This window comes from Scyliorhinus torazame, chromosome 2 (genome assembly GCF_047496885.1).
Source record: "Scyliorhinus torazame isolate Kashiwa2021f chromosome 2, sScyTor2.1, whole genome shotgun sequence".
NCBI lineage: Eukaryota > Metazoa > Chordata > Chondrichthyes > Carcharhiniformes > Scyliorhinidae > Scyliorhinus > Scyliorhinus torazame.
Window position 1 is genome coordinate 68,146,085 of NC_092708.1, and position 26,178 is coordinate 68,172,262.

General features: G+C 44.5%; 1 protein-coding gene across 2 annotated transcripts in view; it reads right to left on the reverse strand.

Annotated features, from left to right (window-relative positions):
- Positions 1-26,178, reverse strand: part of thsd7ba (thrombospondin, type I, domain containing 7Ba) — a 1,603,431-nt gene that overhangs the window by 533,960 nt on the left and 1,043,293 nt on the right. For both annotated transcript variants that reach the window (XM_072472193.1, XM_072472199.1), the window contains exons 14-15: positions 8,914-9,168; positions 1,939-2,117 (exon numbers count right to left, since the gene is read on the reverse strand). In XM_072472193.1, coding sequence (XP_072328294.1) covers positions 1,939-2,117; positions 8,914-9,168 — 434 coding nt within the window. The remainder of the gene's footprint in view (positions 1-1,938; positions 2,118-8,913; positions 9,169-26,178) is intronic.

Consider the following 26,178-nt stretch of genomic DNA (forward strand, 5'->3'; position numbering starts at 1 on the left):
AGAATCCAGCCCAACATCTGTGAAGCTGGACCACCGGAGGAGGCTGAAATAGGTTATCCACTCAGCACTTTGAGTACTATAATTTATAATCTTCATCATATACTGGGTTATCAGATAATTAATCATAAGCTAAGTGCTCAGAAGAAACACTTAATTTTTTTAATGTTGAATTTGAATTTTGAGTGTCATTTTTAGTGAGTAAACATTGGTGATACATATGGGGCGGGATTCTCCCAGCCCTGGGGCAGGCCGGAGAATCCCCGCGACCGGGCCATGCCGCCCCGACGCTGGCACGCGGTTCTCCGTTCTGCTGAGAATCGGCGCCACTGGTGCCGGCATGGTTCCCGTTGTTAGCAACCCCCCCGCCGATTCTCCGGCCCGCATGGGGCGAGCGGCCGTAAGAAAATAAACGAGTCCCGCCGGTGCCGTTCTAATCTGCTCTGAGCCTCGGGACCACGCGTTGAAGGATTGGGTGGCGGCCTTTGGAGTGGGGGGGGGGGTCCAACTCCGGGGGCGGCCTCCGATGTGGCCCAACGATCGGCGGGCCGGCCTGTCTAGCTGGGGGCATCCTTTCCTACGTGCCGGCCCCTGTAGCCCTGCGCCATATTGCATCGGGGATGGCGCATTGAAGGAGGCCACAGCACACCTGCGCGTTTGGCGCCGGTGCCACTGTAGGGGCCAGAATTAGTCCTGGCATTGGCCCGTTCACGCCGTCGTAAAACGTGAGGACATTTACGATGGCATGGACTCTCTGCCACGGCCAACCTGGGGGCCCCCCGCAGGGCCGGTTCCCCCCGCGCCCCCCCCGAGGATTCACATAGCTGGCCTACGAGCCAGGTCCCGCCGTGACGGACCATGTCCATTTCACGCCGGCGGGTCTGGCCAGGAAACGACGGCCGCTCGGCCCATCGGGGCCCGGAGAATTGCCGGGGGGGTTGCTAACAACGGCCCCCGACCGGTGTGGCTTAAACCCCGCCTGGAAACCGGCGGCGTAAAATACGGCAGCCGGCGTTGGAGCGGCAGGGTGGGACAGGATTTGCGCCGCCCCCCCCCGGGGATTCTCTGACCCAGCGGGGGATCAGAGAATCCCACCGGTGTCTCTGGAGAGTTCTGTGATTATCCTGGACACTTCTTCTCCCCCCAAATTCCCATTTACAGATACCAGAAATCTATGCTGTCATGCTAAATAAACATGAGAAAACTCAAATTTAAGAAATAATGGCATCATGCAAGTTCAGGTCAAATTCCTTATATTCACTCAGCTGCCTTTTCTCAACGCACATACGTCTTGCTGGTGCAACCCACTTAAATTCTCTCAAAACATCAGCGTCATGTACCTATTACCAACTCTGTCTTGCAGACTGAGTCAGAACGACAAACTGATCTTCTGGTCAAACTTGTTTCCATAATTATTCTTAGCAAAAGCTCACAGCCACTGCTTTACTCAGTCAACTCCCCACAGCCAATATCGGTGCTTAATTTTATCGGATGCAGTTAAGTTGTTAATGAAATGACTGACCCATATTCAAGACATAAGAGTGATGGAAGGCTTTTAAATGCAATATATACTCGTCTACGAAGGTACTGCTTATTTTTTTTATTGGCTGAATAGTTAAATGGATAGAAATAGGAGGCAATGGAATTGAAAGGGTGGACTAAGAAACAAGCACAAGTAAATGCAAGTGATCAGCTAACTAATCAAAATCAAAGCATACTTTACTTACTGATGACTGCATTGTTTCAGGTATGGCTTTGGGAGAGTTAAATGTGTGCAATTATATTAAAATGTGCAAATTAGGTACTTCAATAGAAATTTAGCAGTTCATGCACATTAAGAAAACATTTTTGTTCTTTATGTAATGAAAGTACCTGCCAATGATGCACCAATCCTCAATGCTGCACTTAGTAATCTATTAGCGGTTGCTTGGTACATCTCACCTGATTCTTCACGTCTAGATTAAGGCATGGCCGACCACTGTTATACGACTTCTCCCGCAGCCACTTGGATCTGATCTGTACCCCACTTCCACAGGACTTACTGCATGCCGACCAGTTTGACCAGTCACTTAACTTACAGTCGGATGGACATGGCAAGCTGCAAGTCTCTTCAATGTACCCTAATGTGAATGATTAAAAGAAAAATATGATTTAGTGGGTTGACATTTTGCCACTAGATATTCCGTAATCTTGACACGTTAATTTTAAAGTAGTGCACATCTCTGGTTGTCATATGGAAACATGGGTTTTCTGAGTACGTGCTGTCACAGATCATTAGTATTATTCAAAATTGTAATTGTTTTGCTAGTGATTCAGATACAGTCACATAAATTGAACCAAAGCATAAGTAATACACATTTATATCTATACTGAATATTAAATAAGCTACTCCATTGCAGGTAGCAAATGAATAGAATTTAAAATTAAGAAGTTAGATTGAAAAACCAGCTCATAGTTATTAACTTTAATGAACATTTTATACTAGGCTTGGTGATGAAATAGACGTTGCAATCAACCTAAGGATGATCGAGCAGAGGGTTAAATTACGGGGATAAGTTGTATAAGGTTAGGTTTGCATATAGAAGATTAAAGGTAATCTAATTGAGGTGTTTAAGATGATCAAAGGAGTTGATGGGGTAAATAGAGAGCAGAATCTTCATGTGGGTGAGTCCAGAAGAAAAGCTTAAAAGTTTGAGCTAGATTGTTTGAGTAAACTTTGGAAAACGTGTTTTACACAAAGGACAGTGGGAAGTCTCTTCCCCATCAAGTTATTGAGGCTCAAGTCAATTTAAAATTTCAAAACGGAGCGATAGGTTTTTGTTAGGAAAACGGATTACATGAAATGGAAATAGGGAAAGTGGATAGAGTTAAAATACAGATCAGCCATGATCCAATTGAATAGCTGAAAAATCTGATGGGCTGAATGGTCTGCTCCTGTTCCTAAGTTCCTGAACTCAGAAGTAAATTCCAATAACTAGTCTGAATGGAGCCCACTTGGATGATTTGGTTTCTTTCACTCTTTCTATCAAATTATGAAAAGTAAATCCTTTTTCACATAAGATTTTTAAAATTCATTTTCGTGATGTGGGCGTCGCTGGTTAGGCCAGCATTTATTGCCCATCCCTAGTTGCCCTTCAGAAGGTGTTGGTGAGTTGCCTTCTTGAACTGCTGCAGTCCTTGAGATGTAGGTACACCCACTGTGCTGACAAAGCCCATTCCCCCCCTCGGGGACTCCCCCACCCACCCTCCTGGGCTGACTGCCCGACTCTGAAGATGGCTACTCACCCTCTCAGCTACCTACAGCAGCTACTTAGCCAGCTTCATGGATTTAAAAAGGTTACTAAATGGTGCCCACGTGACCACTCGATGGGGAAGGCAGTTAGATCATGGGTGGCCGTTCGAAAGGCGGTCCTTCCTGCTAATGGGATGAAGATTGGTCTTAATTGCTGATTATTGGTCTCTCGCCATGCCACAGCGGGATCCTCATCTCGCCAATGGGTGCGGGCCGGTTGGATCGGAAACCAATTGCCACCTGCGTGTTTTTGATTTCAGCCTCTCCCACTATCTAACTGGCCCACCCTCTCTCCCCGGCGTGACGTGACCGGTAGATCGTGCCTAAGATGTTCCTTAAAGATTGGTCATCTGACCTAATGTCTCCTTCTGTGACTTGGTGGTGGGTTTCTATGACATGAAAAGAAATCCAATATTGTATATTCAAATCTTTATCCTTATGGCTATTTTTTGCAAGTGTATTTTTTTTCAACAAAGAGAATTAAGATGGCTGTTACAAGTCACCTGATCACATGATTTACCCTTTGAGAGCTATCCCCAGCAGTTTCATGAACAAAATTATTATTTATTTCATCTTCGGAAATTTGACACTTTATTGGACATCAACAAAAGCAGAGGAAGTGCAGACAAACTGACTCCCTCTTTCTGAAGTATCACAAATTCGAAAGATTTAAACACAGAAGGGATGTTAACATCTCCCTCTTGAGGAGAAACAATGGAATCCTCGCCAGAAGCGCATAAATTAATTGTTAAGTTGCAATTAACTATTAATAGGCCATGTCAGATGACCCAAGCCTTCTCAATGGTGTTAACATTGCAGCTTTGGACCTCATAGTTAAACTCCTATTTTAACATCAACTGGACAGAACTTCATCACTGAACTCATCAACACTTGCTCGATTTTTAAAAGTGTCTGATCATCTCCTGCCAAGCACTCTAAGCCGAGAAAGTCCATCATGCAGCAGCAGGATTCATTTCAAGGATTTTCATATTGTTTAATCAATCAGAAACTCATCAGAACTGAGCCCCGTCAAGAAGGAAACACCCTCTGGACTTAAACTTGGAACTCTGGAACTCACATGAACTAATATTCATTCTTTGTGTAAAACTCCTTCCACTACCCACCATTTACTATATGTGTCTGAAGTGGGATGTGGTTTTGAATGTGTAAAATAAACTAACACTTTGGATTAATCCTAAATCAAGTTTGCTGTGAGATTATTAGTAAAATTGGATCACAAAAACCGAGGAGTTGGGAAAATATGCTGCCGCCTATGGTTTTAAAAACAAATTCAAAAAACCTTTGATTGTTTCAGAATACTTCAGTGAAGTGCCTTGGGATGCCTTACTGATGCTAGGTGTCACATCAATACAGATACTTGGTGTTTAGTTGTTGATGGTACTATTAATGACATAATCTACCATTAATGATGATTAGAAGGAAGCTGATAAATCAGCAATTAACTGTCTTACATTTATCCAGTGCTTTTATTGATAGGCTGTACCCCGCAATATTCCACAATGCATGCTGATGCATTGTCATGGCTGTACGTAACATGTTAGCTAGCTTTATTGTGATGCACATTTACTGTTCTTACCAACAAATATGTACTTTTTAAAGATGTATATAGGGTCATAGCATCATTGTGACACAGAAGAAGGTCATTTGGCCCATTAAAGTCCATTCCAGCTCTCTGGAGGGCTGGCCTATCAGTCCCATTCACCCATCAGTCCCAAAGCTCAGAAAGTTTATTTCCTTCAAGTGGCCAGCCAATTTCCTTTGGAAATATACTAACAAAGATTCAGTATAATTTTGTTAAAATATTACAATATGTGAGCAGCTCTGTTTCACATCACATTATTCAATGGACGCGATCCACCGGCCATGTTGCGCCAGAAAAGCATCTCGCCGTGGTGCAGTGTGGCCGGTGAAAGCCGGGAGACCCCACACCCGGCTTGCAACGCCTCGCATGATTCAACGCATCTCGCGATACGTTGCAAGGGGAATGCCACCCGCAATGGAAGGGAGCACATTTTTGCAAATCTGCATATTAGAGCGAGGCAGTAAGCCTTATACTAATGTGTAGATTCCCGACGTACCTGAGGCGTTGAGATTCAATCCCTTCACCTCGGGGACCTCGGGCGAACGCCCTTTCGTTCTGATCCCCACAAATAGGGACCAGGTGGAATGGCACTCGTGGGGGTCTCCAAGGGGATCGGAGGCCCCTTTTGGGTAGGGTTGTGCCCTGGCATTGCCAGCCTGGCACTACCAAAGTGCTCAAGTGACACTCCAGTTGGCAGAGACCCTGGCAGGGTGCCAGGTTGGCACTGCCAATGTGCTCAGGTGACACTTCCAGCTGGCAGGGACACTGCCAGGGTACCAGGTTGGCACTGTCAAGGTGGTATTTTCTACGCACACGCGATCGGTCCACGTTTACCCAGTTGGGGGGGGGGGGGGTGCTGCCACCTTGTTGCGTTCGGGCTGGTGGGGAGATCAGGGATTCTTTTTGGGGCTTCGGAGATCGGGACACCATTTAAAAATAGCGTCCCTATGTCTCGCTACAAAGGGGAGTTCCGGCAAGCGGAGTTCCCCATTGTAAAAAATGGGGCTATGTGCAGTATCAGCTGCGCGTTCCCCATTCAGGTCCCTTATTCAAAGAGAGTTGCGTTGAATAGCCATGTGTTTCTCAGTACTGCAAGGGCTGGGAAACACACGGCTAAACGTGATCGCTAAGGAACATTGTTTCCTTTTGGGAAGGTCGCGCTCAATATTTTAAATTTGGCACTTGCTTTAAAAGAGATCAGTAAGAAGTCTTACAACACCAGATTAAAATCCGACAGGTTTTTTTCGAATCACTAGCTTTCGGAGCACAGCTCCTTCCTCAGGTGAATGAAGAGGTGCAAGAAACATATATATCGACAAAGTCAATGATGCAAGATGATAAAGGCATCTCCACATCATAGTTACCATTTAAAAGAGAAAGCTGTCTTCAAACTAGGTTCATGTCCATACTTCATCTGTTTTTAGATGGTGAACATGAATAAGGAAAATGACCTGTAATGTTTTACAGCATGTAATCCTCAGAATTGTACCATTAATATGAGATTCTGTGCGGAGTCTGCACTTTCTCCCCTTGTCTGCTTGGGTTTCCTCTGGGTGCTCCGGTTTCCTCTCACAGTCCAAAGATGTGCAGGTTTGGTGGATTGGCCAGGCTAAATTGCCCTTAGTTTCCAAAAAAATAGGTTGGATGGGGTTACTGGGTTCCGTGGATTGGGTGGAGGCATGGGCTTAGGTAGGGTGCTCTTTCCAAGGGCAGGTGCAGACCCAATGGGTCGAATAGCCTCCTTCTGCACTGTAAATTCTATGCTTCTATTATATTGGAACCCAAAATAATCATTTTCATTCGTGCATTACAGCAAAAGCCTTTTGAAATTGTATCTCTGGAATGTTAAGGAGCCCATCACATTAACCATTAACGTATCAACTCTAATGTATTCAAAATCATTGCACATGGAATGGCAAGATATTTTGAAATCACTTAGGCTTCTGCCAAAAATCATAAACAAGCGTAACACAGTTACAAAAGACAACACTGGATGCACATCAGCATATTGCTAACTTTGATTTTGGTATAATGAAGATTTATGTTCAATAGGAGTCATATTAAATTCGGGATTCTGTTGTTCATACCTTAACCCTCACTAATTCCTGTTCACTCATCACCAGTGTTCAGTGACCTACATTGACATCAGTTCGATAACATTTCAAACTCAAAGTTGTCATCCAAGCATTTAAATCCCTCCCTGACCTTGCCCCTCTCTAATTCATTAACCTCCTTCAGTCCTACAACCCTTCTAAGTTATGCCGCTCTTTAAACTCTGGCCTTTCCTACGGCTCCGATTTCCTTCAAACCACCATTGGAGTCAGGGCCTTAAGCTGCCGAGACCCTAAGTCTGGAATTCTCTCCCTCAACCTTTCCACCTTCCCACTGTTCTTTCCTCCTTTAAAACATTCCTTAAAACCTACCTCTTTTGACCAGACTTTTGTCACCTCTCCTGTATCTCCTTAGATGTTTTGGTGTCACATTTTGTCTCGTAATGTTCCTGTGAAACATGCTGTGATGTTTTTAAAAAAGTATGCCATGATGTTATCTGTATGCACATTGCTGCAGTTATGTTTTGGTATCAACGATGTTAACATATTGGAAACTATCGTTCACAACTTTTTAATACATCACAAGAATAGAGAGTGTAGCAAAGTAGCAATAGTGGGGCGGCACAGTAGCACAGTAGTTAGCACTGTTACGTCACAGCTCCAGGGTCCCAGGTTCGATTCCTGACTTGGGTCACTGTCTGTGCGGAGTCTGCACGTTCTCCCCGGGTCTGCGTGGGTTTCCTCCGGGTGCTCCGGTTTCCTCCTACTGTCCAAAGATGTGCAGGTTAGGTAGACTGGCCATGATAAATTGCCCTTAGTGTCCAAAAAGGTTAGGTGGGGTTACCGGGATAGGGTGGAGGTGTGGGCTTAAGTAAGGTGCTCTTTCCAAGGACTGGTGCAGACTCGATGGGCTGAATGGCCTTCTCCTGCACTGTAAATTCTATGATTCTATGAGTGCACAGTTTCTGGTGACAGAAATTGTTTTTTTTACCTTTGCTTCAGTTTAAACTGGGCACATAACCATTCAGGATGAATTTAAACTTGGAAAATAGAATCGCAGGCTACAGTACAGCCAATTAAAAAATATTCTGATCAATTGGACCTCATTTTCAATAGTTTTAATGATAACAGGGAGTCGAAGCTCCTGTCGAGCCTCTCTGAACATTAAGTCAGTCGAATAGCCTTGAACTTGGAGCATACTCTACGATCGCCTGATCAAAGCTTGACCACTTTGCAAAGAATGAACATGCAACTGCTATTTTAAAATACGTGCTTCCTCAAAATGTTGATTTCTCACGTTAATCAATTTTAATTGTTATTGCGGGGGGTGCGCCGTTGGCAGGACCAGAAGATGGCACTGGCATAAATAGCCGGAAATTCCAGCTGTTCTTTCATCTACAAGGCCAGTGATTGAAGCTCGCTCAGATCCAACATCAAATGTAACACATTGTTAATAAATGCAAGCACATAACAAAAAACTACACATAATTCAACAGAATTGTGTACCGAACTGGAAATCTCAGAGAGCAAAAGCATGTGAAGTGGAAAGAAAATTACACAAGTTCAATAAAAAGGAAAATCCTCTGAAGTTTGAATATAAGCAGGTTACACAGAAAGGGCAGGGTAGAGGGATTAACTCTTCTAGAGAGCTGATGTGGACTTGACTGGCTAAATGGTCTCATTCTGTGCTTTAACACTTCTATGATATTGCTAGCATAGAGTCAGACGTATTTTGCACTTGACCGTTGTATAGATAACCTGGAAAAATTTGTTATCGAAACTGTGACCCAAGTGGAAAAATGTGTTCCATTATTTAGCATTCAAAGCCATTTCCGTGATGGACACAGAATAATTTAATTTCTCCCTGCCAAAAAAATGTTAATACAGTGTTACCCAAACTCTGATCTTTAAACAAAATATAGTATGCACCATTGTAATTATAATTGGAATTGTAACAACTGTTGACGTACCAGAATTGCTACAAAGCCAAGGATTCACCAACTTCTTATTTTGATCATAGCAGGCTATGGCTCGATAATGTACACCCTGCCCACAGTCTTTGACATCTCCTTGAAACTTCATCCCAAGTTGCAGTGTCACCTTGTTTTCTGGAAGAATACAATCTGACCAGTTCCCTTGTGGCTGACCAATAAATTTGTCACATGGGCAAGTCTTAGTCTCAACGAGTCGATCCTTGTGGCATTTCTCTTTCTTCTTGCTTTTTCCTAATAGAACGGAAACAAATCTTTATGTTCTTTACTTTGTCCATATTCTTCATTTTTGATACTGTTTGATAATCATTGAGAACTTCTTGTGCAAAATATTCAAGTATTCATTTATTCACAGTATCCATTTGTTGCCAAAATATATAGAACAATCATCAACTCATACTGTCATTTTTGAGACTTTAACACCCTGCATGAACCAGGGGGCGTCCTCCTTTCACAGATAAAATTGCATCCTCTGTCTTTGGTCCCAGTTGAAAGAGACTAGACAGTAGCCAGAAAATTGGGTACTGTATTTATTTATTACTGACATAAGGTAATTATTATAATAATTGCTTATTATTAACAGCCAATGGAAAATGAACATCAAATTTTGGCTTCTGTGCATTTTAACTGTAACTTCAATTTATTTTGTTTTAACTGGGGTGAGAATACATTTTTCTTTCAAACTTCATCATATAGAAACAGCTCCTTTTCAAAATATTTTTGGTGGACAAACAGTCAACACAGTACAAAAGGGGAATAAGAACTTTAGTTTTGATTTATTAGTTTGCAGGGTGTTAAAGTCTCAAAAATGACAGCAATTTAGTGGCAATTTGATCTGCTATTCTAGATAGAAGCCAATATATAAATTTTAGCACATAGGGGCTGGTTTAGTACACTGGGCTAAATAGCTGGCTTGTAATGCAGAACAAGGCAGCAGCGTGGGTTCAATTCCTGGAGCAGCCTCCCCAAACAGGCGCCGGAATGTGGCGACTAGGGGCTTTTCACAGTAACTTCATTGAAACCTATTTGTGACAATAAGCGATTATTATATTTGGGGCTGGTTTAGCACAGGGCTAAAGAGCTGGCTTTTAAAACAGACCAAGGCAGGCCAGCAGCACGGTTCAATTCCCGTACCAGCCACCCCGAACAGGCGCCGCAATGTGGCGACGAGGGGCTTTTCACAGTAACTTCATTTGAAGTCTACTTGTGACAATAAACGATTTTCATTTCATTTTTTTTCAATTTCCTGTGCTGGGTGGCTCTCACCTGGATGCACAAGGTAAGAACACAAAGGGATGTCATGAATCAGTGAGTGTGGAACTCAGAGTGATCAGGAATGGTATGCAGGGGAAACTGAGTTCTAAAGTCAGGAATTTGGGGCAAAAGGGAATTCAGTGCAGAGGGGGGAAGGAGCGCCAATACTTCCTCAGGAATCTGAGGAAATTCAGCATATCCACAATAACCCTTACCAAGTTTTACAGATGCACCGCAGAAAGCATCATATTGGGCTGCATCACAGCCTGGTGGCAACTGCTCGGCCCAGGACCGCAAGAAACTTCAGAGAGTCGTGAACACCGCCCAGTCCATCACACGAACCTGCCTCCCATCCATTGACTCCATCCACACCTCCCTCTGCCTGGGGAAAGCGGGCAGCACAATCAAAGATCCCTCCCACCTGACTAACTCACTCTTCCAACTTCTTCCATCGGGCAGAAGATACAGAAGTCTGAGAACACGCACGAACAGACTCAAAAACAGCTTCTTCCCCACTGTCACCAGACTCCTAAATGACCCTCTTATGGACTGACCTCATTAACACTACACCCTGCATGCTTCATCCGATACCAATGCTTATGTAGTTACATTGTATATGTTGTGTTGCCCTGTTATGTATGTTCTTTTATTCCCTTTTCTTCCCATGTACTTAATGACCTGTTGAGCTGCTCGCAGAAAAATACTTTTCACTGTACCTCGGTACACGTGACAATAAACAAATCCAATCCAATCCACCAAGGTTCCTCATGGCAGACTGGTACAAAGGGTGAAGTCACACGTGATCAGAGATGAGCTGGCAAGACGGATACAGAACTGGCGAGGTCATAGAAGGCAGAGAGTAGCGATGGAAGGGTGCTTTTCTGATTCGAGGGCTGTGACTAGTGGTGTTCCGCAGGGATCAGTGCTGGGACCTTTGCTGTTCGTAGTATACATAAATGATTTGGATGAAAATGCAACTGGTCTGATTAGTAAGTTTGCTGACGTCACAAAGGTTGGTGGAATTGCAGACAGCGATGAGGACTGTCAGAGGATACAGCAGGATTTAGATCATTTGGAGACTTGGGTGGAGAGATGGCAGATGGAGTTTACTCCGGACAAATGTGAGGCAATGCATTTTGGAATGTCTAATACAGGTAGTGAATATACAGTGAATGGTAGAACCGCCAAGAGTATTGACAGTTAGAGAGATCTAGGTGTACAGGTCCACAGGTCACAGAAAGGGGCAACACAGGTGGAGAAGGTAGTCAAGAAGAATTACGGCATGCTTGTCTTCATTGGCCGGGGCAGTGAGTATAAAAATTAGTAAGTCGTGTTGTAGCTGTATAGAACCTTTGTTAGACCACATAGAACATAGAACATAGAACAATACAGCGCAGTACAGGCCCTTCGGCCCACGATGTTGCACCGAAACAAAAGCCATCTAACCTACACTATGCCATTATCATCCATATGTTTATCCAATAAACATTTAAATGCCCTCAATGTTGGCGAGTTCACTACTGTAGCAGGTAGGGCCTTATCAAACGCTTTGCTGAAATCCATATACACCACATCAACTGCTCTACCCTCGTCTACCTGTTCAGTCACCTTCTCAAAGAACTCAATAAGGTTTGTGAGGCATGACCTACCCTTCACAAAGCCATGCTGACTATCCCTGATCATATTATTCCTATCTAGATGATTATAAATCTTGTCTCTTATAATCCCCTCCAAGACTTTACCCACTACAGACGTGAGGCTCACCGGTCTATAGTTGCCGGGGTTGTCTCTGCTCCCCTTTTTGAACAAAGGGACCACATTTGCTGTCCTCCAGTCCTCTGGCACTATTCCTGTAGCCAATGATGACATAAAAATCAAAGCCAAAGGTCCAGCAATCTCTTCCCTGGCCTCCCAGAGAATCCTAGGATAAATCCCATCAGGTCCCGGGGACTTATCTATTTTCAGCCTGTCCAGAATTGCCAACACCTCTTCCCTACGTACCTCAATGCCATCTATTCTATTAGCCTGGGGCTCAGCATTCTCCTCCACAACATTATCTTTTTCCTGAGTGAATACTGACGAAAAATATTCATTTAGTATCTCGCCTATCTCTTCAGACTCCACACACAATTTCCCATCCCTGTCCTTGACTGGTCCTACTCTTTCCCTAGTCATTCGCTTATTCCTGACATACCTATAGAAAGCTTTTGGGTTTTCCTTGATCCTTCCTGCCAAATACTTCTCATGTCCCCTCCTTGCTCGTCTTAGCTCTCTCTTTAGATCCTTCCTCGCTACCTTGTAACTATCCATCGCCCCAACCGAAACTTCACACTTCATCTTCACATAGGCCTCCTTCTTCCTCTTCACAAGAGATTCCACTTCCTTGGTAAACCACGGTTCCCTCGCTCGACGCCTTCCTCCCTGTCTGACCGGTACATACTTATCAAGAACACGCAGTAGCTGATCCTTGAACAAGCCCCACTTATCCAGTGTGCCCAACACTTGCAGCCTACTTCTCCACCTTATCCCCCCCAAGTCACGTCTAATGACATCATAATTGCCCTTCCCCCAGCTATAACTCTTGCCCTGCGGTGTATACTTATCCCTTTCCATCATTAACGTAAACGTCACCGAATTGTGGTCACTGTCCCCAAAGTGCTCTCCTACCTCCAAATCCAACACCTGGCCTGGTTCATTACCCAAAACCAAATCCAACGTGGCCTCGCCTCTTGTTGGCCTGTCAACATATTGTTTCAGGAAACCCTCCTGCACACACTGTACAAAAAACGACCCATCTATTGTACTCGAACTATATCTTTTCCAGTCAATATTTGGAAAGTTAAAGTCTCCCATAATAACTACCCTGTTACTTTCGCTCATATCCAGAATCATCTTCGCCATCCTTTCCTCTACATCCCTAGAACTATTAGGAGGCCTATAAAAAACTCCCAACAGGGTGACCTCTCCTTTCCTGTTTCTAACTTCAGCCCATACTACCTCGGAAGAAGAGTCCCCATCTAGCATCCTCTCCGCCACCATAATACTGCTCTTGACTAGCAGCGCCACACCTCCCCCTCTTTTGCCTCCTTCTCTGAGCTTAATAAAACACCTAAACCCCGGAACCTGCAACATCCATTCCTGTCCCTGCTCTATCCATGTCTCCGAAATGGCCACAACATCGAAGTCCCAGGTACCAACCCATGCTGCCAGTTCCTCTACCTTGTTTCGTATACTCCTGGCATTGAAGTAGACACACTTCAAACCACCTACCTGAACACTGGCCCCCTCCTGCGACGTCAAATCTGTGCTCCTGACCTCTATACTCTCATTCTCCCTTACCCTAAAACTACAATCCAGGTTCCCATGCCCCTGCTGCATTAGTTTAAACCCCCCCAAAGAGCACTAACAAATCTCCCCCCCAGGATATTTGTGCCCCTCAGGTTCAGATGTAGACCATCCTGTCTGTAGAGGTCCCACCTTCCCCAGAAAGAGCCCCAGTTATCCAGAAATCTGAATCCCTCCCGCCTGCACCATCCCTGTAGCCACGTGTTTAAATGCTCTCTCTCCCTATTCCTCATCTCACTATCACGTGGCACGGGCAACAACCCAGAGATAACAACTCTGTTTGTTCTAGTTCTGAGCTTCCATCCTAGCTCCCTGAAAGCCTGCCTGACATCCTTGTCCCCTTTCCTACCTATATCGTTAGTGCCAATGTGGACGACGACTTGGGGCTGCTCCCCCTCCCCCCTAAGGACCCGGAAAACACGATCCGAGACATCACGTACCCTTGCACCTGGGAGGCAACATACCACACTTGGTGTATAGTGCTCAATTCTGGTCGCCACACTACGAGAAGGATGTGGAGGCTGTAGAGAGGGTGCAGAAGAGATTTACCAGGATGCTGCCTGGTATGGAGGGCATTAGCTATGAGGAGAGGTTGAATAAACTCGGTTTGTTCTCTCAGGAATGAAGGAGGTTGAGGGGCGACCTGATAGAGGTGTACAAAAGTATGAGCGGAATAGACAGAGTGGATAGTCAGAGACTTTTTCCCAGGGTAGAGGGGTCAATAACTGGGGGGGGCATAGGTTTAAGGTGCGAGGGGCAAGGTTTAGAGGAGAGGTACAAGGCAAGTTTTTTTTGTACAGAGGGGAGTGGGTGCCTGGAACTCGCTGCCGGAGGAGGTGGTGGAAGCAGGGACGATAGTGACGTTTAAGGGGCATCTTGACAAATACATGAATAGGATGTGAATAGAGGGATACGGACCCCGGAAGTGTAGAAAATGTTAGTTTCGACTGGCAGCATGGTCAGCGTGGGCTTGGAGGGCCGAAGGGCCTGTTCCTGTGCTGTACTTTTCTTTGTTCTTTGTTCATACATAAAATGAAAAGCATTTCTCAGCAATATTTATAGCCTAATCAGCCATGGGGAGAAGGGGAACTGACAGCACTATGGCAGAGCCACTGGCAAACCAGCTTGGCAAACAAATCACCAGAAATAAAAGTCAAACTTGCATTTATCCAGTGTGGGAGAGACAGAATCTGTGATTGGAGGAGCAGCTGTCTTTCCCACAAATGTTGCTCCTCCATCATTGTTCTACTATCAGTTCCCACTCTCAACAACTGACACTTTCACTGATAGTTCATGGTTTCTTTTAAAAAATCTTGAAAGTCGCTGAGAACAGGAAAGATATTCAGTTGACCAGCTTTTGGTTGCAAGTCAGAATTGCCACCACTGAACTTTGCTTTGTGATTTTCCAGTGGACTTTTAAAACAAAACGGAATCAACTGACAGTTCTACTTTTATTTAAGTTGGTCTTACAGGTCTGAAGTTCTGCCTTTCAGTCCGGCCAACATAGGAGAACGCCATTAATGACAAGCCCGTGTCTCCGTAGCCCTCAGGCTCCAGTGTTTTGCACTTTGTGTCTCTCTGCTTCTCCTGCGTTCTGTTGGTCATTAGTCAAGCACAGAAAAATGGGACTGTTAGTCCAGCAGGTTTGGGAATCTAGGATGTAGTATTGGAGGAACCTCGGCGCTTGACATTGGCCAATAGGTACAAGCTACTTGCTACCTCTGTGAATGAGAACACGGACCGCAGGGTGCATGGGCAAACTGGCCACACCATAATGGTGCAGGATACTATTTGAATGACAGAGTGAAAAGGAATGTAGTAGTGATAGGAGACTGTATCAACACAGGATTAGATACAGTTCTCTACAACCATGACTCAACAATCCAAAGACGGCATCTGGTGCCAAGGTTACAAACACCTTTTCATGGCGAGAGAAAAACTTGAAGTGGGGGGTGGGGGGGGAGCGAATCCAGTCTTTGTGGTCTGTGCAAGAACCAACAATGCAGGTAGAACTAGAAATGATGTTCAGCTGAAGTACGTTCAGTAGTTAGGGTTCAACTTAAACTGCAGAATATCAAAGGTAATAATCTCTGGATTGTTGCCTGAGCCATGATTCAGGGTCAAGTAGGGAATTAAATGGTGATTCAAAGACTGGTATGGGAGGAAGGGATTTTGATTCAAGGGGCAGTGGTTGAGTATTGGGGAAAGAGGATACTGCCCCATTGAGATGAACTACAATTCAACTGGGCTGGGATCAGTGTCCTGGTACTTTCTAATGGACTGTGAATAGCGCTTTAAGCTTAAAGAGGGTGTAGAGGGTTCATATAAAGGGCAACCTGGAAATCTAAAATGAGAAGTCAAGACAATAGAGAATTTAACGATTTGGGTAAAGGGAAGCAAAGTAAGATGGAAATGGATAAAGAGTTTAACAATAATATTGCAAGATCAAATATGTTCCATGCAAAGACCCCTGCGAAATATTCTGCACCTTCTCCCTGATATCTTTTACTTTGGCAAGTGGGAAGCAAAGCATCATGGCGGATTCATGACAATGGTTGCAGAAATGTTTGTATTTTCCCAACTGCAGAATCCTCTATAAGACTGTTTTTTCCCCATTCTTTGTTGTTGCCTCTCTTGCCCATTACTCCCATTGTCTTCACTGTACTCCCTTAGAGGCTGAGGCAGGAGAAATTATCGCGGTGAATGAAGAAATTGTAGAGATGTAGAAGCCACAAACATCAGAAATAAATGGTAACCAACGGGCTGATGAGACAAAGGAACTTAAGTAATTAAGAAGAGCAAAAACAAAATGACTGGAAAAACTGGCAGTAATAGCAAATAAAAACCTGAAGGCCTACATCCAAGCCTCCTGTTGGGATGAGTTCAGGGCAGAGGTACCCTACATTATATGTTATATTTATATTAAATACGCACTGTTTGCTATTACACTAAGAATGTATAAATCCGAGCCAAAATGGAGGATAATAAGTTGCAGAGGCATCACGGGGCTTACTTGGCCACATTCATGCAGCAGGTCAGTTTACGCAGACACACACAATGACTCATCAGCAGCTAGACTCGATCAAACCGACAGAATGGCCCATTCAGCAGCTAGACTAGCAGAGATTACGACAGACAGTTGTCTCTGAACAATGGAACCAGCTAACAAAGTCAAGAGGAGGAAGTCTCAAGCTTGCGAGCTGTTGTGAAGACTAAGGGATAGTTGCCCCAGATCAGGATAAAAATAGTAATATTTATTTTTGTTGCAAGTAGGCTTGCATTAACACCGCAATGAGGTTACTGTGAAAATCCTCTAGCCGCTATACTCCAGCGCTTGTTCGGGTACACTAAGGGAGAATTCAGAATGTCCAATTCATCTAACAGCACGTCTTTCGGGACTTGTGGGAGGAAACCGGTGGAAAACTATGCAGACACAGGGAGAACGTGCAGACTCCGCAGAGACAGTGACCCAAGCCGGGAATCGAACCCGTTTCTGAGGCATTATGAAGCCTCAGTGCTAACCACTGTGCTACCGTGCCATCATTATTAAGAACACTCTGCCTGTCCATGAGTAGATCGTGCAACCCCACCAAGTCTAAAAATTAATTTAATTAGATCTATATGTAATCTATAATCTGTACGATTGGCTTGGGTGCAGCTGAACTGGGTTGACTAACTGTGTTAGTCAAATGTATAAAATATCAATGAATTGTCTTCGTTCAGGGAAGAAGCGCATGGTGTTCCCAACGGCTTACTTCCCGCCGACATAATCAATAAACTGTTTGACTTTTGGAGTTGACCCGAATGTGGAGTGATTCTTCCAGGAAATGGTAACCGCAGAGATAATGATTTCCCTGGTTATGCCTTTCCAAATTTCCGAGTGTCTAGAAAGATGCTGCGGACTGGAAGTTAGCAAATGTAACAGTACTCTTCATGCTAAGAGGAACAGAAAAAAATGTGGAACCACAGGCCTGACAGAAGGGAAATGCTGGAATCTATTATTGAGGAAGTCTTAAAAATGCACTTGAAAAATCCTAAAGTGATGAGACCGAGTCAACATTGTTTTACTCTCAGCACTGGCCTCGAGGCTGTGAATGCCCTTGTTTACAGGATAGGAACAATATTTCCTGGGAACTTACTTGCCTTTGCTGCAATGGCAGGATTTCTACAGGTTCAGGGGATCACTTATTGCACAATGTGGCAATCAAGGCACCTTATTGTATAATCCTGCAGTGTTCATCACAAAAAGGGATCCTATTCCCTCAACGTGCAGATTATTTGTGACCACCATAAGTTTATTATATGTTACAATAAAATGGCTTGGAACATTAAGATGTTTTGGGATTGGGTCTTTAAATTTAAGGTTAAATGAAGGTGGGTCATGAGGCCTGCTTGGCAGCCGGCCTGACAGCCAGCCTTGGTGGTTTAATTGTTACAATAAAAAGGCTTACAACACCAGGTTAAAGTCCAACAGATTTGTTTCGAATCACTAGCTTTCGGAGCACAGCTCCTTCTCAGGTGAATAGGATGGGTTCCAGAAACATACATATGGACAAAGTCAATGATGCAAGACGATACTTTGAATGCGAGTCTTTGCAGGTAATTAAGTTTACAGGTCCAGACGGAGCGACTGGAGAGAGGGATAATCACAGGTTCAAGAGGTGTGAATTGTCTCAAGCCAGGACAGTTGGTAGGATCTCGCAAGCCCGAATCGCAAGCCCGAATTGTTTAATTGTTAGAGATCAAATAAAGGCGTAGATCTTTATTGAAAAAAAGGTATTTATGCTAGGAGACAATGGCAGCAGCCTATGTGTTAACAGTGGAGTCTGTGAGTCTCCAACATCCCCAAAAAGTTTTCAAAATATCAAGTTGTAAACAACTGTCCTTAAGCTGTCCTTTAATTACCAAGGTGGGCTTTCAAGGGTAGCTAATTAGTATTCCTACCTAAATACAAGGCTCATGTGATTTACATTGTCATCAAGAAGAATGCAGAGGACACCATTATAAAGAAGAGGTCACAAGCTCTCCTAGAATACCAGTGAATATCATTGACACATCAAGGTCACACTTGGACTGAAAATACCCAATTCATGGGGAGTTAACTGAGATTACAAAAGGCATCTAGCAGGGGTGAGAGGGAAAGCCTTGAAAAATAAAATTGTGCTGGGAAGTACAATTCTGAGACTACAAGTTACCAGGCTGCGGAAAAAAAAGGACAAGAATAAACCCATGTGCACGAATAATTACTCTGGATTTACTCTGGGAAAACTGAATGTCTACGTAAAGGACTGTATAACCTATACCTGTGATGCTTGTTTCTTTGGTTGAACTAAAAACAAATGGAGATATTCTGTTCTGTAGATTAAAGTAGAAATTGCCGACAAAGAAAGTAAGTATTTAGTTCATATTGTTTTAGTAATTTGTTATGGTAAATGTCTCAAAATGTGAAATCTTGATGTGTCATTCTTTCCATTATAACAGGAATTTTTAATTTATATTTTAAAGTTATTAGTCTTTGCGGGGGTCATGGCATATCATAGAATTTACAGTGCAGAAGGAGGCCATACGGCCCATCGAGTCTGCACCAGCCCTTGGAAAGAGCACCCTACCTAAGCCACACCGCCACCCTATCCCCATAACCCAATAACCCCACCTAACCTTTTTGGATACAATATATCAGGGCAATTTAGCATGGCCAATACATCTAACCTGCACATCTTTGGACTGTTGGAGGAAACTGGAGTATCCGGAGGAAACCCACGCAGGCGCGGGGAGAACGTGCAGACTCCGCACAGACAGTGACCCAAGCCAGGAATCAAACCTGGAACCCTGGAGCTGTGTAGCAACTGTGCTAACCATTGTGCTACCGTGCTGCCCCATGTGTGTCTGTGCAAGATTTTCTGGAAGCTGGCATGTTTCTTACATTCTGCGCCAAACAAGTCTCCCACAGTTGTTTGCACCTCCAAACAAACAGATTGATTGATACCCTGGAGACACTCAGATCTTGGCTGATGAAACAAATGTCTTGCCAATGATGTCAGGAAGGATACAAAAAGAACCAAGAAAGGCTCCAGAATGATGGCACTCTTTTTAAAAATATTTATTCGTTGGTGGGAGATGGGTGTCACTGGCTGGGCCAACACTTACTACCCAACTCTGAGGAAACTTAAGAGTCAACCACATTGCTATGGATCAGGAGTCACATGTAGGCCAGGTGGGGGAAAGAGGGACCGTCGGATGGTCCATCTGCCAATGGCACAAGTAAGGCCCTTAACAGGGGCTGTTTAGCACAGGGCCAAATTGCTGGCTTTGAAAGCAGACCAAGGCAGGCCAGCAGCATGGTTCAATTCCCGTACCAGCCTTCCTGAACAGGCGCCGGAATGTGGCGACTAGGGGCTTTTCACAGTAACTTAATTTGAAGCCTACTTGTGACAATGAGCGATTTTCATTCATTTCATTTTCACAACACGGTGCTGCAGAGAGGAATGGAGCTTTGGGAAGAGGAAGCTGCAGAATACTTGCCATCTCCCATTGAGGAGGAGGGGGAAAAGGAAAGAGGAGTTTATGGATGGGAAGAATAATGTGGCCAGGGTGGTTGCAGGTCCGCATCTTGCTGTCAGAGAGGCACAGTTTTAGATAATGAAAAAGCCTAAAGCTATATGGAACTGTAACCCAAAATGCTCTGGAATCACGACCCACCAACACAAATCATTCTAAAATCACTCCATCACAGGCACATAATCTGCATCGTTGACACTTCTGATGTACCATTGCAATGAAGTATTTTGTACACAGGGGAATCTGAATGCTGCAACGAAAAGGAGATATATTGTTAGGAAATAGATATAATTTTAGAAAATTCATATTTGTATTTATGTGTGTTGATCATAAGCTATAGCTTTTAAGTTTAAGTTTTAGCTTTAAATTTAATCGTAATTTATATTTATGCAGTTGTGAGTTGAGGATACTTGACTTTTAGTTTCTCTTTAAAAGATGCCTGCAGTTTAATGAGGTTTTTATGACATTTAAATTAGGAAAGCTATGCTGTTGCCTAGCGACAGGGGGCTACAGACAAGAAGAAAGAGAATAGCAGTTTTTTTTAGATCAGTTGGAAGAAGGTGACCATTAAGAAACACCAGTTCCACAGAAAGTGCTGGACAAGGAGGACAATTCAAAGGAATAAAACGCAAGTCCCAAACAAAAGAAGGTGCCATAAACCAGTGGAAGCCAGGAAAATGTTCCAAGGGGACAGCTAAGGCAAAGACCAAGGATAGGGATCATAAACAGATCCTATCCATTGAAGTTAAGAGTGAGAGGCAAAGGCAGAATCTCCAGGTTAAAAGACAGGGCTGCAGAGTGTAGACCTAGAATATGAGCGGCTGGTTTAGCACAGCGCTAAAGAGCTGGCTTTTAAAGCAGACCAAGGCAGGCCAGCAGCCCGGTTCAATTCCCGTACCAGCCTCCCCAAACAGGCGCCGGAATGTAGCGACTAGGGGCTTTTCACAGTAACTTCATTTGAAGCCTACTTGTGACAATGAGCAATTTTCATTTTCATTTCACATGGGCTTGCGAAAAGCCAGGAGGTCCGTGGAGGCAGCCAAAGGGTGGTGACTCCTTAATACGGACCTGTGGAGTTGTGGGGTGCTGCTGGCTTCGCCTAGGTATCTCAGAGATTGCGTAGATGCACATTGTGGTCAAAGAGCAAGAAACATCAGAAGAAGTGATTAAAACCCTGGAAATGGATCCTTGGCGAAGATATCCGAGAGAAAGCACCATTTGGGAGAATTTTCCAAGGCGAGATCAGAAATTGGAAGCCCTCCTGTGAAAGATAGAGTTCCAGAGAGACTAGTTGTCTCACTTTGTCACAAGAATCTGGGGGAAGTTGATGACAGATCCACAGAAGTTGTTTTGTATGGCATCTGTCACTTGGTTCCAGACTGTCATAGATTGAGTCACAGATGTTTACAGCATGGAAACAGGCTCTGGGGCCCAGCTTGCCCGTGCTGCTCTGCACTCTTTCTAGTTTAACAATATCCTTCCTATAATAGGGTGACCAGAACTGACCACAGTATTCCATGTGTGGTCTTGTGTTCAGTTTTGGTCTCCTTACCTGAGAAAGGACATATTGGAACTGGAGGGAGTGCAGAGGAGATTCACTAGGTTGATCCCAGAGTTGAGGGGATTAGATTATGACGAGAGGTTGAGTAGACTGGGACTGTACTCATTGGAGTTTAGAAGGATGCGGGGGGGATCTTATTGAAACATATAAAATTATGAAGGGAATAGATAGGATAGATGCGGGCAGGCTGTTTCCACTGGTTGGGGAAAGCAGAACTAGGGGGCATAACCTCAAAATAAGGGGAAGTAGATTTATGACGGAGTGTAGGAGGAACTTCTTCACCCAAAGGGTTGTGAATCTCTGGAATTCCTTTCCCAGTGAAGCAGTTGAGGCTCCTTCTTTAAACGTTTTTAAGAAAAAGATAGATATCTTTCTAAAGAATAAAGGGATTCAGGGATATGGTGTACGGGCCGGAGAGTGGAGCTGAGTCCACAAAGATCAGCCATGATCTCATTAAATGGCGGAGCAGGCTCGAGGGGCCAGATGGCCTACTCCTGTTCCTAGTTCTTATGTTCTTATGTTACCAATGTCTTGTACAACTTCAACAAGACATCCCAACTCCTGTATTCAATATTCTGACCAATAAAACCTAGCATGCTGAATTCCTTCTTCACCACCCTGTCCACCTGCGCCTTCACCTTCAAGCAGCTATGAACCCGTACTCCTAGATCACTTTGTTCTGTAACTCTCCCCAACTCCCTGGCCCACTGGCCCAATTGGTCAAAATCCTGTTGCAATCTTTTATAACCTTCTTCACTATCCACTATGCCACCATTCTTGGTGTCATCTGCAAACTCATCGTGCCTCCTACATTCTCATCCAAATCATTTATATATATAACAAATAATAGTGGACCTAGCACCAATCCCTGAGGCACACCGCTGGTCACAGGCCTCCAGTTTGAAAAAGAACCGTGAGATTTAACCTTTTGCAACAACCTACCATGCCAAAGTCTAAAGAAGTGCAGGTTAGGTGGTTTGGCCATGCTAAATTGCCTTTAGTGTCCAAAAAGGTTAGGAGGGGTTATTGGGTTACGGGGATAGAGTGGAAGTGATGGCTTAAGTGGGTCAGTGCAGACTCGATGGGCCGAATGGCCTCCTTCTGCACTGTATGTTCTATGTGGTACCTTGGCAAAGGCCTTGCTAAAGTCCATGTAGACCAGGCATTTCAAAGTCGGGGTCCCGACCCGCGGGTGGGTCGCGGGCGGGTGTCGGGAGGGTCGTGGAGCAGTCCGTCGCAGAGCCGTCCGTCGCGGAGCTCCCAATTGCGCAAATTTGTGCGCAACAGACGCAGCAGCCGGCTTTTAACAATGCCGGCCTTCAAAAAGGTCGCGACCATGTAAAGAAAATGTGGTCGGGCACTGCACATGCGTGCCCGTAGATCATTCAATGTTTTTTTGCAGCACTGGTCCAATTCCTTGGGACTGTAATCCTGTTGCTCACATCTTTCTTGCTGCCACGCCTGTTTGCTGAGGCTGGCTGACCTTCTCGTCAAGGAAAGGAGCTTCCCTTCTTACTCTCTTACTACACTCAATTTGACCTCCAGTGACAAGTCCGAGACCTGGGGAGCAGTCTTCACATATTTGCCTTCATGGTGCACCAACGTACTGTTTCCTACTTGGATCTTCAATGTCTCCCTCAGGGCTGCCAATATAAACCCTGGCAGGCTCCCTTCAAATCGAGATCCTTCATTGCTTGCTCAAGCATGTGACCCTGCCGGCCTTTCCTGACTGTCGGACCAGGAGTCAATATACTGTGATTCAATGAAAGTGTTCTGATAAAGCCTGCTAATTAATAAAGCAGGCTTCTGACCAGGAAATGGCCATGTTGTTTCAGCAGGTAACATTGATCAAATTCCTTCCAGAAACAGAGGCAGTCAATGAAATTTTAAACAGAAAGTTGAGGTCAACCTTTTGCCAGGGTCAAAAGAGGTTAATTAGTAGTTATTTTGGTTCAGTCAACCAAGTTAACCTACTCATATGGGGAGGTGCAAATATTACGTAAAGAAATATTATGTTAGAACAAAGTGAACTCAACCATGACTTTGAATGATTTTCACTCACTGTGTAAAAAAGCAACTTAAAAATCGTATCAGGTCTCAGCTTAGCAAGTGTTTCTTTTCCGATTGTCTTCAAGCAGATTGAAGAAACACACATGCAAAGAACACAGGTATTCAGTTCAGATGTCAAGAAGAAACTACTATTGCACCTTTAAATTACACCACCAATCGAATAATAATAATAATCACTTATCGTCACACGTAGGCTTCAATGAAGTTACTGTGTTAACTATTTGGGAGGAAGGCACACTCCGAAACGTAAGATGATCGTGTTGCTTATTGGATTGACGAGCACAACTGTAGAAAAGGCTTTTGAGAAGGTGGTGGTGAGCTGCCTTCTTGAACCATTGCAGTCCATGTGGTGTAAATACACCAACAGTGCTATTAGGGATTTCCAGGATTTTTACCCAGCGACATTGAAGAAATGGCAATGTATTTCCAAGTCAGGTTAGTGAATGACTTGGAGGGGAACTTCCAGATGGTTCTTGCACTTGTCAACACAAGCCTGGATATTGCCCAGTACTGCTGCATTTGCACTTGGACCGCTTCAGTGTCTGAGGAGTTGCGAATGGTAATGAACATTGTGCAATCATTAGCGATCATTCCCACATCTGGCCTTATGAGGGAAGAAAAGTCATTGATGAAGCAGCGAAAGATGGTTAGGCCTAGGATATTACCCTGAGGGACTCCTGCAGTGATGTCCCAGAAATGAGATGACTGACCTCCAACAAAGACAACCATCTTCCTTTGTGCTAGGTATGACTCCAACCAGTGGACAGTTTTCTCCCGATTCCTGGTGACTCTAGTTTTGCAAGGTTTGCTTGATGCCATACTCCATCAAATGCTGCCTTGATGTAAAGGGCAGTCACTCTCATTTCCCCTCTCCTGTTCAACTCTTTTCTTCATGTTTGAACCAAGGCTGTAATGAGGTCCATAGAACTATAATCTACAATCAGAAATGCTATTCAGCCCATCGTGTCTGCACCGATCCTCTGAACGGGCACCCTATCTAGGCCCACTCCCGTGCCCTGTCTCCGCAAACCTGTAAACCCACCTAAACTGCACATCTTTGGACTGTGGGAAGAAGCCTAAACACCTGGAGGAAACCAATGCAGACAGTCACCCAATGCCAGAATTGAACCCGGGTCCCTGGCGCTGTGAGGCAGAAGTACTCACCACTGAGTGTCCCTGGCGGAACCCAAACTGAGCTTCAGTGAGCAGGTCATTGCTGACTATGTGCCGCTTGACAGCACCGTACGAAAACCCTTCCATCACTTTATTGATGATCGATAGTAGACTGATAGGCCGGAAGTCGGCCAGATAGGATTTCTTCTGATTCTTATGTACAAGACATACCTGGGCAATTGCCCACACTGCCAGGTTGATGCCAGTGCTGTAGCTGTACTGGAAAATCTTGGCTAGGATACGGCAAGGTCTGGAGCTCAAGTCTTCAGTAATATTGGTGGAATATTATCAGCCCCCGTAGCCTTTGCAGTATCCAGTGTCTTCAGTTGTTTCTTCATATCATGTGGAGTGAATCGAATTGACTGAAGACTGACAACTATGATGCTGGGGGTCTCTGGAGGAGACTGCGATGGATCATCCACTTGGCACTTCTGGCTGAAGATTTTTGCGAATGCCTCAGCCTTGTCTTTTGCATAGATGTGCTGGGCTCCTCCATCATTGAGGATGGGGATATTTGTGGAACTCCTCCTCCAGTGGGCTGTATAATAGTCCACCATCATTCACGGCTAGATGTAGCAGGATTGCAGAGCTTAGATCTGATCTGTTGGTTTTGAGTTCGCTTAGTTCTGTCTATCACTTGCTGCTTATGTTATTTGGCATGGAAATGTACTGTATTGTAGTTTCACCAGGTTGACAGCTTATTTTTCAGTATATGTACCCTCTTGCACTCTCCATTAAACCAGAGTTGAACCCCTGGCTTGGTGATAATGGTGGAGTGGGGGATATGCTAGGCCCCTGTGGTTGCAGATTGTGGGCTGGATTCTGTGGCCCCCCTGCAGCATGTTTCTCGGTGGTGCGTCGTTCGCTGATGGCGTGATTCTCTCTTCCCGCAGCTTGTTAATGGGATTTCCCACTGAAGTCACCCAATGCCTCCTGGAAACCCATGGGCGGGGATGCACTGCCAGTGGAAAATGAGAATCTCAATGGCCACAGAATCCTGGCCTGTGGCTGAGGAAAATTGTGCTGCTGCTGATGGCCCACAGCAACTTATGGATGCCCAGTCTTGAGTAGCTGGATCTGTTCCGAATCTATCCCATTTAGCATGGTGGTAATGCCACACAACACGATAGAGGGTATCCGCAGTGTGAAGATGGGACTTTGTCTCCACAAGTACTGTGCAGTGATCACTCCTACCGATAATGTCACGGACAGATGGATCTGTGGCAGGCTGGTTGGTGAGAACAATGTTCAGTACCATTCCGGTCTGTCCCCAGTCAAGTCTT